This window comes from Microcaecilia unicolor, chromosome 9, assembly GCF_901765095.1.
Source record: "Microcaecilia unicolor chromosome 9, aMicUni1.1, whole genome shotgun sequence".
Classification (NCBI taxonomy): domain Eukaryota; kingdom Metazoa; phylum Chordata; class Amphibia; order Gymnophiona; family Siphonopidae; genus Microcaecilia; species Microcaecilia unicolor.
In genome coordinates, this window is record NC_044039.1 from 16,970,386 (window position 1) to 16,983,410 (window position 13,025).

Consider the following 13,025-nt stretch of genomic DNA (forward strand, 5'->3'; position numbering starts at 1 on the left):
GAGGGTTAAGTGACTTGCTCAGAGTCACAAGGAGCTTCCATTGGGGGGGGGGGGGGGGGGTAAACAAAATAGCATGCCTTTAATTGTGCGATTAATCAAAGTTAACAATTTTTATCAAAATGCAACCCTGATTGAGATAACAGATAATATAAATACTGCATGCTACAACATGGCTGCTGGCAGTAATTCCGGCTGGAGTGTGCGCTATTTCCAGCGTTCCAGGAAATTTTTTTCCTTAGTGCAGCGCTAAACCGGTGGTAATCGGCCATTGCCGCGCTCTGCCAGGTTACCGCTGGGTTACCTCGGGATCCCTTACCACTACCACCTCAGTAAGTGCTCCCCGCTGCATGGCCACACAGTAAGAGTTATCTTACCACGTGGCCATTTTTTGGGAGGGGGGGGATTTAACCGGCTGCGGTAAAAATTGCCCCTTAATGCCCAATAAAACTGAACGTTTCACAAAGCCTTGGTAGTCTTTCAGCTTAGGATGTAGTACATTGTACACGCCAAAAAGCGCCAGTGACCACGGGATCTATTGCAGCTTCCAAAATGCAGATATGTGAGTTCCCAAAGACCGCCAATATCGACAAATAAAAGAGCAATTCTAAAACGTATGGCCCAGAGTAATCAGCGGTCGATGACATTTCAGACAGCATCCAGTGGTGCTTAGGTGTGCTTGGTGAGCATGATCAGGAGAAGTATAAAGGAACTAGAGAGGGTAATACAGTATACACAGAAAGCATACAAAGAACAAAAGCACAACTGGGCCTTCAAGACTGAAATATAAAGGTTCATCACGAGCTTGTATTGTTGCTCCCAATGCAAAACCTGTTTCGTGAGACTGCGGCAACTCTGCAAACTCTTTATTAAATGGCTGGGTGACATTTGTACTCCAAGATCAGCTGGCCACCGCTGGGCCACTGGCTCTAAATCATAAGAAGGGACAAGTTCCAATAACGTCTTACAGTGATATCGCAATGGAACTTGCAGCTGTGCCTCCAGGCTTAATGTTTCTGAAAGTTGTTCATGTACCTCAGCTGTCAGTGCTGACATATAATGTTGAAATTGCAGATAAGAAAATGCATCTTTGGTGTCCCCAGACTATATTCCACGGATAAGGATGGGCATGACCGCAAGATTTCAGTGTCTGTGATCTTCTGAAAGAGAGAGGTTAAGCCCTGCTGACGCCAAAATTGGAAGCAAGCCACTGACATACCCAGTGAAGGGAAAGGGAAATGGGACTTGATATACCACCTTTCTGTGGTATTTTGCAATTACATTCAAAGCGGTTTACATATATTCAGGTACTTATTTTGTACCAGGGGCAATGGAGGGTTAAGTGACTTGCCCAGAGTCACAAGGAGCTGCAGTGGGAATCGAACTCAGTTCTGCAGGATCAAAGTCCACTGCACTAACCACTAGGCTACTCCTCCACTCCACTCCCATTCCTTCAATGAGCAATAGAAGAGACACCTGATGAGATAATATCATCACTTTGAAAACCCAGCACCAAACAGTACAGAAGAGGAAAAATTACTGATAGGTCCACCAAAAAGGTCTTCCCCGATATTCTATAACAATGTGTGCAAATGCTCACGTCTACATCTCCCATGGCCACACCTCCTTTTGGGTTGTGCACTATAGAATTTAGAATTTTTATTTCTAAACCACCAAACATTGCTATTATTATTATTTATTATTTATTTATTTATTTATTTATTGCATTTGTATCCCACATTTTCCCACCTTTTTGCGGGTTCAGTGTGGCTTACAATATGAGATGAATGATGGAAATACAGTTGTTACAAATTGGTTATGGATTACATTGTGCAAAGTTATGCGAGACAATCGAAGTGTCATTAAGGAAAGTAACAATGGAACACTATAGAATAACACTGATTCAAATTGGTGCCGATTAGTGCCCAATTAATGGCACTAATTGGCTTCTTAACCAATTTAATTGGGTGCACATCTTCAATCGGTGTCGAATTTTGGGCACCATATATAGAATCCGGGGGTGAATATCCAGGTCTAATTCAACCCATGGCTGTCAGTGGCTTTAAAATCGCTAACTGCTGCAGGCAGAATATTGCCCCCACCCCCCCCCCCCCCCCAGGTTACTACAACTATAAAGAAAATCTCGGAATAAATCACAAAGACTCAGATTGATCTGCTCTTTTTGTCATTTGCTCATCAATTTTCTGAGCTGTTTTCCAGATCTACAAACCTTCCGAGATTGTAGTTTCTTCTGTCGGCCAGTCAATAGATTTTTTTTTGTTCTCTTTTTTCGTCCTTCTGTTTTGCATTCTCCGATGGCTGGAACTGTGAACCACACATAATCAGACAGGTGGCCTTAATTACCTGGTTGGATAGATTAGTTCCGGCCCTACTATTTAGGCCTTCTATAAAGTTGGAAGATAAAACAATGAGGCAGACCTGTCTCATTGTTTTGTCTTCCATATTGGATTTGGCCGACCAACTGCATTGTTATTTTTTGACTTCTATGAAGATGGCCTCATGTCTTCATCCAGGCTCCTACATATTTTTGTCATATATGTGTGTGTGTGTATATTTATATATCACAGATGGTTCTTTCAGAGTGTATACATTGCTGCTCCCATCATTTACTCTTGCATATTTTTATTGCCCTTTCCCTTTGTTAGACTTTACTTTCACATTCTAAGGGGCCCTTTTACAAAGGCGCTCTAAAAGGTGACCGGCGGTAGCGGTAGCGCGTGGTTTTCCTGTTCACTCCGGCAACCTCTTAGCACAGCTGCAAAAAAAGCCGATTTTAACATTTATGGCACGGAGCAGGTGAAAGCTTGGCTTTTCAATCAGGCCTTTAATGGAAGAAGTAACTAACTTGTTAGTCTCACTCACATACACAAGGAGTGACTCGGGCTGCACATACTGCAGCTGGACGTGTTTATCCACTCCTATCCTAGCTGAGATAATATTTAACCATCTCTTTGACCTCATATGCAACTTTCTTTAAATCAGTCACCTTACCTTCTAACTCTTCCTATTTTCTTACCAATCTATATGTTACAACTTTGCCTTATCATTCACTATCAATTAAAATATTCTATTACGTATTGTGTTGACATTGTAAGTAGTATACTGTATTGTTATTTGAATATTTTTACTGCTGTAATTGCGTACTGCTCATGTTTCATCTATTCTTACTGCACGCCGCCTTGAGTGAATTCCTTCAAAAAGGCGGTAAATAAATCCTATTAAATAAATAAAATAATGGCCATGTGCTAAGTTCAAAATTAGTGCCTGGCCATTTACCACTTGAGCACTTACCTCCTGCTATTTAGTAAGTGGTAAGGGCTCACGTACTAACCCGACGGTTATCAGGCAACTCACTCCGTGCTGCCAATTACCGCCAGGAACACCCTCGCAGTAGAAAATAGAAAATTATTTTCTACCATGGCAAACGGCGGAACTACCGCCTGGTTGCACCCGGCAGTAGTGTTGTTTTGTCATGCTACCTGCGCAGTAGCCCCACCGCACCTTCATAAAAGGGCCCCTTAGTTTTCTGTTTCCGTAGAGGAAAATATATACAGTAATACCTCGGTTTTCGTTGACTTCAGTTATCGTCGGTTTCGGTTTTCGTAGATTCCTTCCGCGAAAAATTTGTTTCTGATTTTGTCGTCGTGCCCACGTGACCTCGCTGCTAATTTGCGAAAACAAAAGGCGACCCACGTGTTCTCCTGCTCAGTGTGGCATTTCTCGTTGTGTGAGCATCACCCCGCGTGTCTAGCCAAACAATGCCATGTTAAATGTTCATTTATTCTTTACATTAGTCTTTTATATTCATTTTGTATTAATTTCTTATGTATTCTCTATAAAATGTGTTTTTGTATGTATTTTGGAGTGTCTAGAATGAATCAATTGGATTTACATTGATTCATATGGAAATAATTGCCTTGGTTTTCATAGGTTTCGGATTTCGTCAATTGTTTTCGGACAGATTATCGACGAAAACCGAGGTATCACTGTATAATTTTAAAATAATTCCACATACTTGTGTTTCTGTAAAACAGAGCACAGGTAGCAGTTCGTTCTTAGGACAGGAAAAAGTTCTGGTTTTTCATTTAAGTTTCAAGGATAGAGATTTTAAGCTATTTATTTTTCTGCTTTGATTTTAATGCTGAATACTCCACAACGTAGTGCATGCCATAAGAAGAAGCAGTATTTATTGTGGTTAACCAAAACAGAGATTTCCAGATAGGACCATGTTCCCTCTTTACCACAATAATGTCCTTTTTTGCATGCCCGGGAAAAGAAGATATTGTGACTGTACTTCTTTAAATGTAATTGTTTGTGGTTAACTTGCTTTCATGCTTTTTCAGTTCTTCTACAGTCTGAATTCTAAGGAAGTGAAATGCACTTTGGCAAACATAATAAGATTTTGTTTGCATAAATTCACTTGTCATCAGCTGTTGGAAAATAACTGTAACTGAAAAAACTAGAAATGCATGAAGCAGGACTTTTCAATATAAAATATTTTCATAATACTGCAGCAAAATATGTGGAATCTGTTCATCTAAATTCTAGAATATAGTGATTCCTGCAGATAAATATCTTTTTCCGCCCAGAACATGCCCACACCACATCCCTTTGCCATACGGATGTTCTCCAGTTTCGACGTTCATGTTCTGGCTTTCTAAAATCATGATTTAGAAGTCCATACAATATGGGGAGGCAACTACAAACTGCATATTTCAAGAAGATAGTTTGAAAGTTTGCTACCCCTTGTGTATTCTTTCTGATTATTAATTTAGATTTGCTCACACCTTTTTCAGTAGTAGCTCAAGGTGCGTTACATTCAGGTACTCTGGATATTTCTCTGTCCCAGGAGGGCTCACAATCTAAGTTTGTACCTGAGGCAATGGAGGGTTAAGTGACGCCCAAGAACACAAGGAGCAGCAGTGGGATTTGAACTGGCCACCTCTGGATTGCAAGACTGGTGCTCTAACCACTAGGCCACTCCTCCGTTCCAGAATCTTGCTATTCTTTGGGGTTCTACATGGAATGTCACTACTCTTTGAGATTCTGCGTGGAATCTTGTCACTAAGATTTCAGAATCTTATTTATTTAGATTTTGCTTACACCTTTTTCAGTAGTAGCTCAAGCTGAGTTACATTCAGGTACTCTGGATATTTCTCTGTCCCAGGAGGGCTCACAATCTAAGTTTGTACCTGAGGCAATGGAGTGTTAAATGATTTGTCCAAGATCACAAGGAGCAGCAGTGGGATTTGAACTGCCACCTCTGGATTGCAAGACCGGTGCTCCAACCACTAGGCCACTCCTCCACTCCATTATATTGGAGAAACCATGCTGGAGGGGCCTCATCCATTTCTGTATGTTTTGGCAAACAGGTCCTTCCTTTATTGCTGGCTTCTAGATCATTTTTTTGCATTGTATTTTACTTTTCCAGCTAACAACTTTAAAATGTGTACAGTCACTTAACCCTCCATTGCCCCATGTAAGCCGCATTGAGCCTGCCATGAGTGGGAAAACGCGGGGTACAAATGTAACATAAAATAAAAATATGACCTTTTTGCTAACTTCTTCCTCAACGATTTTAGCACTGCTTACCACAGATTCATAATAGTGATCAGCTGTGAGAGCCTGAGGCTCTCCAATTTAAGGGGAGGCATTGTCAGTTCTGAATCACTCAATGAAAAACTGTTGGAATAAGAAATAGAAGATGATTTGCTGGAATAGGACTTTGAGCTTGATCTGCACTTTCTTTTCTTATTCTTATGCTTTTTCTTATGCTCAGTATTGGGTGCTGCATTGAGAACCAAACTCCCTTAACCTTGCCAGTGAACTCTGTGCTAGTAGCAAGTATCTTAAACTCACCATCATTTGGAGGAATGATGCATGGTGGTGCTGGTGAGATTGAAGTAGTAAGCTTTGCATTAGGGGGCTGTGCACAGAGCTTTAGCACGCAGTCCTGACACATAAAAATGAAAAAAAAATTTCTACTTGATGCAATAAACAAATCACATACAAATAATGTGTATATAAAAAATGTACAAGTATAAAAGCTGATGACAATCACCATGGAAACCTATATAAATTTAGCAGTAGGATTAATACTTTTTAGCATGTGCATTTCTGGAATGCCAAATGTATATTCCGCACATTAACCAGTTTTTGCTCAAACATTTATTTACACCCTAGATTTCTAGCCCAATTTTGGATAAAAAACAACAAAGCAGTGGGATTAAATGCATTTATTTGGAATAATACCCGACATGGCCACGTTTCGCCTTCAGGCTGCGTCAGGGGTACAAACTATAAAAACAAAACACAAATATAAAAACATATATAACCATTTAACAGTATCATAAGCATGATTCAACAATCCTTTAAAAGTTTTTAAAAACATGTATAGACCTACTTGATATCATCTATAAAACAAATATTTATAATTATCATTAAAATCATATATCATGTAAAATATTTAATCAAAACATCTACAATTACTCACATCACATTTATACCTCTCAATAAAAAAATGTTAAGATCATACAGTTAGAATCAAAACAATTCAATGAAGAGGGGAAGAAATTTCTTTATACATACCTATCAAAAGTGTGTATAAGTATATCATATACACTAGTAGTGAGATGAGAACAGTTATTCCAAAAATCTAGTTCTACGCAAATACAGAAACAAAAAATGCATTTGATCCCACTGCTTTGTTGTTTTTTATCTACTGTTTTGTAAGCAGTTGTGTGCCTTTTTGTTTTTTTCGTTTAGCCCAATTTTGGAACATTGAGCAAAAATGAGTTGGACCTCTTTCTCTGTTGGCCAAGGGTATTGAAAAGTGGTACTGCTACAGTGTCACAGGGTTAGTGAAGTCATCTCTAGTGTCTTTGTAAAACGTCCAAATTCCAAAAATGCCCCTCTATGTAACTGCATTCATCAACTTCGTTTCTTCCTTGACTGTTGTAACTAATTTTCAGATATTGAATTACTTTGTTTCAATTGCAGAAACTAACGTTTCTTTTACTTAAAATTCCAAAATCTCTTATCTAAAGATGTCTGCTTTGAAGGTGTCGATGAACAAACAATGCCCTTTGATTTTTAACTCACTCTTTTGGTCTAGACCCAGCTGTGCGCTTGGCGTTGTTCAAAAACAATGAAAATAAACATGCCCCTTTGAAGCCTTCAAAGAAGAAAGAGCCAAACAGAGTAGAATACTTTAAAGGTAAGGGCATGAATTGTATTTATTTATTCAAGTTTTACTTGCCTGAAATTTACCTCATATGTATTTTAACAATGTTAAACTTTTCATGGTAGTTCTATTTACTAGATTGAATTAGTGCATTTGCAATGACAGGCATCTACCAGTTTAATATAGTAAGTATGTTTGCAATATAAATTCTGTCTATACTAAAATCATATATGCTTTACAAAAAAAGGGAATGGGGTGCAGATTTCTACCAGTCAGTTCGTTCTCCTTTACATTTTTTTTTCATAAGATTATATATTACATTTCTTTCTCTGCCCTTTCAAAAGCAAAGTCTTGGAATGCTCAGCTTAAGCACTTGTTGCCCAGCATGTGCAGGACCATAACACATCTGTTGCTTTGTCATGACTTCTGCCGATGAGCTCACTATTGCTGCCAGGATTCTAGGCCTCACTGCAGTTCAGAGACGTATAGTTGGGCTAAAGGGGATAGACCTGCACTAGAGAGGGACCAGAAGAAGCAATTACACATGTACATTGCAAAATTGGAGCTTCCGTGTATAGATGTTGGCACTTACATGTGCAATATCTAGGGTGATACCACTCTTTATCTGCACACATGTGTTCTTAAAATGGATGCTCCAGCTATATGTGCTGGCAAATACACATACATTCCCGCACATCTTTATACATATTTTACAAAGTACTGGAGGAAACGTGAGTGCCCTGACCTGGACATCCCATTATCCATGTAGAATCCCAATGCAAAATTGGGCTTTAAATCTAGTACATGTACAGTGCACTCCATTTAAGTGCACGTCGGATAAGAGCATGCTCTGTTTAACTGCATGCCATACTTCGGTCCCGTTTTTGGCACCATCAGTTTCTATGGGGACAAACTTAGTTTTGGCGCACCACTGATAAGTGCAAGATTCGCTTATATGCATAGTTCAAGACCGCTGCTCTGCAGGAAAGACTCCGCATAAGCGCGTGCATGGAATATGGAAGCCGATTGACGCGTGACAACCGAGATTTCAAATTTACCACCTCTTTAACTGCCCCAGGCAGATTAGGGGAAAGAATGTTGTTGGAGCATGCACCGGGGTCGTCGTCGCGGCGGCGGAACTGTAAGACTTTAACACTGGCTAAACGAATAGAAGTTCTTAAAAAATTTGAAAACAAAGAAAGTCAAGCATCTATTGATAAAGAATATAGTGTCAATCCCAGTCAAATTTCACCTGTCTTGAAGCAGAAAGACCAGCTTCTGGAAGACTGGCAAAACAATACAAATCCACAACAGAAACAAAAATGTGCGGGAAAAGCTGAGGAGGTAGAATATGCTCTTCTTCGGTGGTTTTCTCAAGTCAGGAGCAAACAGTTTCCTGTCATTGGTCCACTGCTTATGGAGAAAGCTAACCAGGTAGAAAGTCATGGACTGACTGAATTCAAAGCCACTGTTGGATAGTTGGAAAGATGGAAGGAAAGGAACAGCATAAAATTCAAGAAACAGCATGGTGAGAAACAAGACACTGATGACTTTGGTGCTGAAAATTGGGTTGTTTCAGTTCTTCCTATCATCTTGAACGAGTTTGCACCTCGTGACATTTTCAATGCTGACGAAAATGGTCTCTACTGGCGAGCGATTCCTGATGGAACACTTGCATTCAAACATGCCGAAACTACTGGAGGTAAAACATCGAAGGACCGACTGACAATCCTTCTTTGCTGCAGTATGAATGGGAGTGAGAAGTTGGAACCCCTCGTCATTGGAAAGAGCAAACAGCCCCGTTGCTTCAAGAAAGTTAAGCGACTTCCTGTGTCATACGAGGCTAACGCAAATTTGTGGATGGCTGGGGAAATTTGGAAGCAGTGGCTAAAGAAGTTAGACACTAGAATGCGGGCACAAAAGCATCAGGTTTTGCTGCTTTGTGATAACTGTGCTGCACACAGAGATGATGTCAGACTGTCTAACGTCAAGGTGGTCTTCCTACCACCAAACACTACCTCTCTGATCCAACCTCTGGATCAGGGCATAATAGCCAATTTCAAACAACATTATCGGGCTCTTGTGCTACGTCATCTGATGAGCGTTATGGATGACCAGACTGGGAAGGATAAACGTGCTGTTGAACTGGGTCGTAATCTGTCACTGTTGGATTCCCTACATATGCAGAAAAAAGCCTGGAATCATGTTACACAGGCAACCATTGTGAACTGCTACAAGCAGGCAAGCTTTCTTAAGGATGTGGAGAGGGATGAAACAGGTGCAGCTGTTGCAAACGCGTCAGATGAAGAGGTTATTGACATCCCAGCCAGTTTTACCGAAGAGGAGTTCCATCGCTACGTAGCTGTTGATTACGATCTACAAACAGCTGAAGACTGCACTGATGTTGAGATATGCTCCTACATGCAGGCAACAACGGCTGATGATGGAACAGATGAAGAAATAAGCAGCGAGGCACATGCTGATGAAATTCAACAACCTCCTCCTGTCACTTTTGCAAGAGCGCTGAAGAGTCTCAACACCGTGCAGCCTATCTGGAGGCCAATGGATGTCAGTGCTATGACAGTTTTTACTGTCTGGCAGACGTAGTCTATGGAACTCACAGACCCAAGAGTGTACAGAGGACTATAACTGATTACTTCAAGCCATCGTGATGTCAGTTAACTGAGACTGTATACTGTACATATAATAATAAACAGTACTGTACATATGTCTATCAGATGTCAAGCTTCTTTGGATCACAGCGGTTAAGTGCACGCTCTGGTTAACTGCATGCATTTCTTTGGTCCCAGACCCTTGCACTTAAGTGAATTGCACTGTATATTGGAATGTACTAACTGCTAGACGCTGAAATAGAGAAATACTAGAATCCTTACCAGATATTTTTTCTCAGTCTCAGGCAACTCCATGATTAATCAACTTATGGCAAAGAGATACTAGAACTAGTATTTATTATTATTAATAGCATTGTTATGTCTTCTTGATCCAGTTGGCACATAAGTTAGACAGACACATCTTCCACCCTTGTCGGTCTTATGTTTAATCAACTGCTTCTGACCAATAAATATCCACCTACAGAATCGAGAAACAGCTATCACTCTGTCAATCCTTTCCGTGTCCGGGTCGGGTGAGGTTTCCCATGGTGAGTCAAATTAAGCCCCAGGCTCCACTCCTGGTGGTGCCCTTCCGTCAATTCCTTTATGTTTCAGCTTTGCAACCATACTCCCCCCGGAACCCAAAGACTTTGGTTTACCGGAAGCTGCTCAGCAGGTCATGGGAATAACGCGGCCGGATTGCTAGTCGACATCGTTTATGTTTGGAACTACGACGGTATCTGATCATCTTTGAACCTCCGACTTTCGTTCTTGATATACGCATTTGCAATGTTCCTGAGTGCAACAACATAACATGAAGGGCTCTGTTTACCAAGCTGTTGCAAAAGGGGGCCTGCACTGGCATCAGCGTGTGTTTTTGACGCGCCCTGGGGTCCCCTTTTACCTCAGCTGGTGAAAGGTGGATCTTTTCTGCAGGAAATGGCTGTGGGGAAAGTAAAGCACTTGCCATACGCCATTTGGGGGGGGGGAGCCTTTACCGCCACCCCATTGATGTGGCGGTAAGGGCTCCCACGCTAACCCGGTGGTAATTGGGCAGCTCTCGGCACTACCCAGTTACCGCCGGGTACACCCCAACGCTACAAAAGAAATATTTTTTTGTAGTGCCAGATATGACGGCGTGCCGGGGGTGGGAAGTACCTCCAGGTTGCTGCAGTATCCCGGCGGTACTTCCTGTTTAGAGAGCAGTCAGCCCACATTGAGATTATCATTGCTTTGTAAAAGAGGCCCGAAATTTGCTGCTTGATTCACTAACCTGCAGTACAGGGGGATCACAGGTTACTGCATACGTAAGAAGCCACAATCCTTGAAGGCCACAACCCAGTTGGACTTTCAAGATTTTCACAATGAATATCCATTAGATTGATTTGCACGTACTGCTTCCATTGAACGCAAGTAGGTATCATGCATATTCATTGTGAAAATCCTTATTTATTTTTATTAATACTTTACATTTTTATTAAAGTCTCAACAGTCCAGTCCAGAAAGAAAGAGTATATGTAAGCCGCATTGAGCCTGCCATGAGTGGGAAAGCGCGGGGTACAAATGTAACTAAAATAAAAAACATGAGCAAACCCGACTGGATTGTGGCCCTGCTTGACGGTGGTCGATCACCCCTGGGTTAGTGACTCCTATTGTAAATTTTTCTGTGGTAAGGTGCATTATGTACAACCCTCTCTTTGTTAATTGATGACTTACCTCGCTGATGAAATCCATTTCTATTCTTTATAACTCAGAGGTTTCCAAACTGTGTGTTGTGACTTCAGTACGGTTGCAAAATCATCATGTGCAGCCATAACTAGGCCAGGCAAAAAAAAAAAAAGAAATGGTCATTGGCCTATTCCCCTCTATGTTGATCTGTTTGGGCTCTACAGGACGCGGGGGATGATGGCAGCATCCCAGCTGATACTGTAGGAAGGCTGGGAGCAATGGCATGGATCCAGAGTATAGGTCGGAGGTTGTGGTCTTGTCTATGGCTGTGAAAATGCACTTATAATCACAGAAAGTTCGGTATGCAGTGGTATTTATTTATTTTATTTTTGTTACATTTGTACCCTGCATTTTCCCACTCATGTCAGGCTCAATGCGGCGGGCAATGGAGGATTAAGTGACTTACCCAAGGAGCTGCCTGTGCCAGGAATCGAACTCAGTTCCTCAGTTCCACCCTAACCACTAGGCCACTCCTCCACTGTTGCTACTATTTGAGATTCTACATGGAATGTTGCTATTCCACTAGCAACATTCCATGTAGAAGTCGGCCCTTGCAGATCAGCAATGTGGCCGCGCAGGCTTCTACATGGAATGTTGCTAGTGGAATAGCAACATTCCATGTAGAATCTCCAATAGTAGCAACATTCCATGTAGAAGTCGGCCCTTGCAGATCACCAATGTGGCCGCGCAGGCTTCTGCTTCTGTGAGTCTGACGTCAGACTCACAGAAACAGAAGCCTGCGCAGGCTTCTACATGGAATGTTGCTAGTGGAATAGCAACACGTCAGACTCACAGAAACAGAAGTCTGCGCAGCCTTCTACATGGAATGTTCCTAGTGGAATAGCAACACGTCAGACTCACAGAAACAGAAGCCTGCGCAGCCTTCTACATGGAATGTTGCTAGTGGAATAGCAACATTCCATGTAGAATCTCCAATAGTAGCAACATAACCTCAAATAGTAGCAACATTCCATGTAGAATCTCCAATAGTAGCAACATTAGATTCTCCAATAGTAGCAACATTCCATGTAGAATCTCCAATAGTATCTATTTTATTTTTGTTACATTTGTACCCCGCGCTTTCCCACTCATGGCAGGCTCAATGCAGCTTACATATACAGGTACTTATTTGTACCTGGGGCAATGGAGGGTTAAGTGACTTGCCCAGAGTCACAAGGAGCTGCCTGTGCCTGAAGTGGGAATTGAACTCAGTTCCTCAGGACCAAAGTCCACCACCCTAACCACTAGGCCACTCCTCCACTTGCAGCACCTTTTATCTGCTGATTTTGTTTTTTAACCAGTAGAAGTAAGATCATGTTTATCCTGTGCTCTCGTTCATAAACAGTTGAAATCACATTTGTTTTAAAAAAATTTTGTTATGAGATTATTGGCACTTTTCTGTTTGTTATTATTAATTGTTATCTTCATATATAGATTGTGCTGTTTTCATATGATAATTGATAACCCGCTCTGAACCTAACTTA

At 41.2% G+C, this 13,025-nt stretch overlaps 1 protein-coding gene across 4 annotated transcripts in view; it reads left to right on the top strand.

Moving 5' to 3' along the window:
* LRRIQ1 (leucine rich repeats and IQ motif containing 1) overlaps window positions 1–13,025 on the top strand; it is a 211,335-nt gene that overhangs the window by 144,331 nt on the left and 53,979 nt on the right. For all 4 annotated transcript variants that reach the window (XM_030214743.1, XM_030214745.1, XM_030214744.1 and 1 more), the window contains exon 22: window positions 7,133–7,234. In XM_030214743.1, coding sequence (XP_030070603.1) covers window positions 7,133–7,234 — 102 coding nt within the window. The remainder of the gene's footprint in view (window positions 1–7,132; window positions 7,235–13,025) is intronic.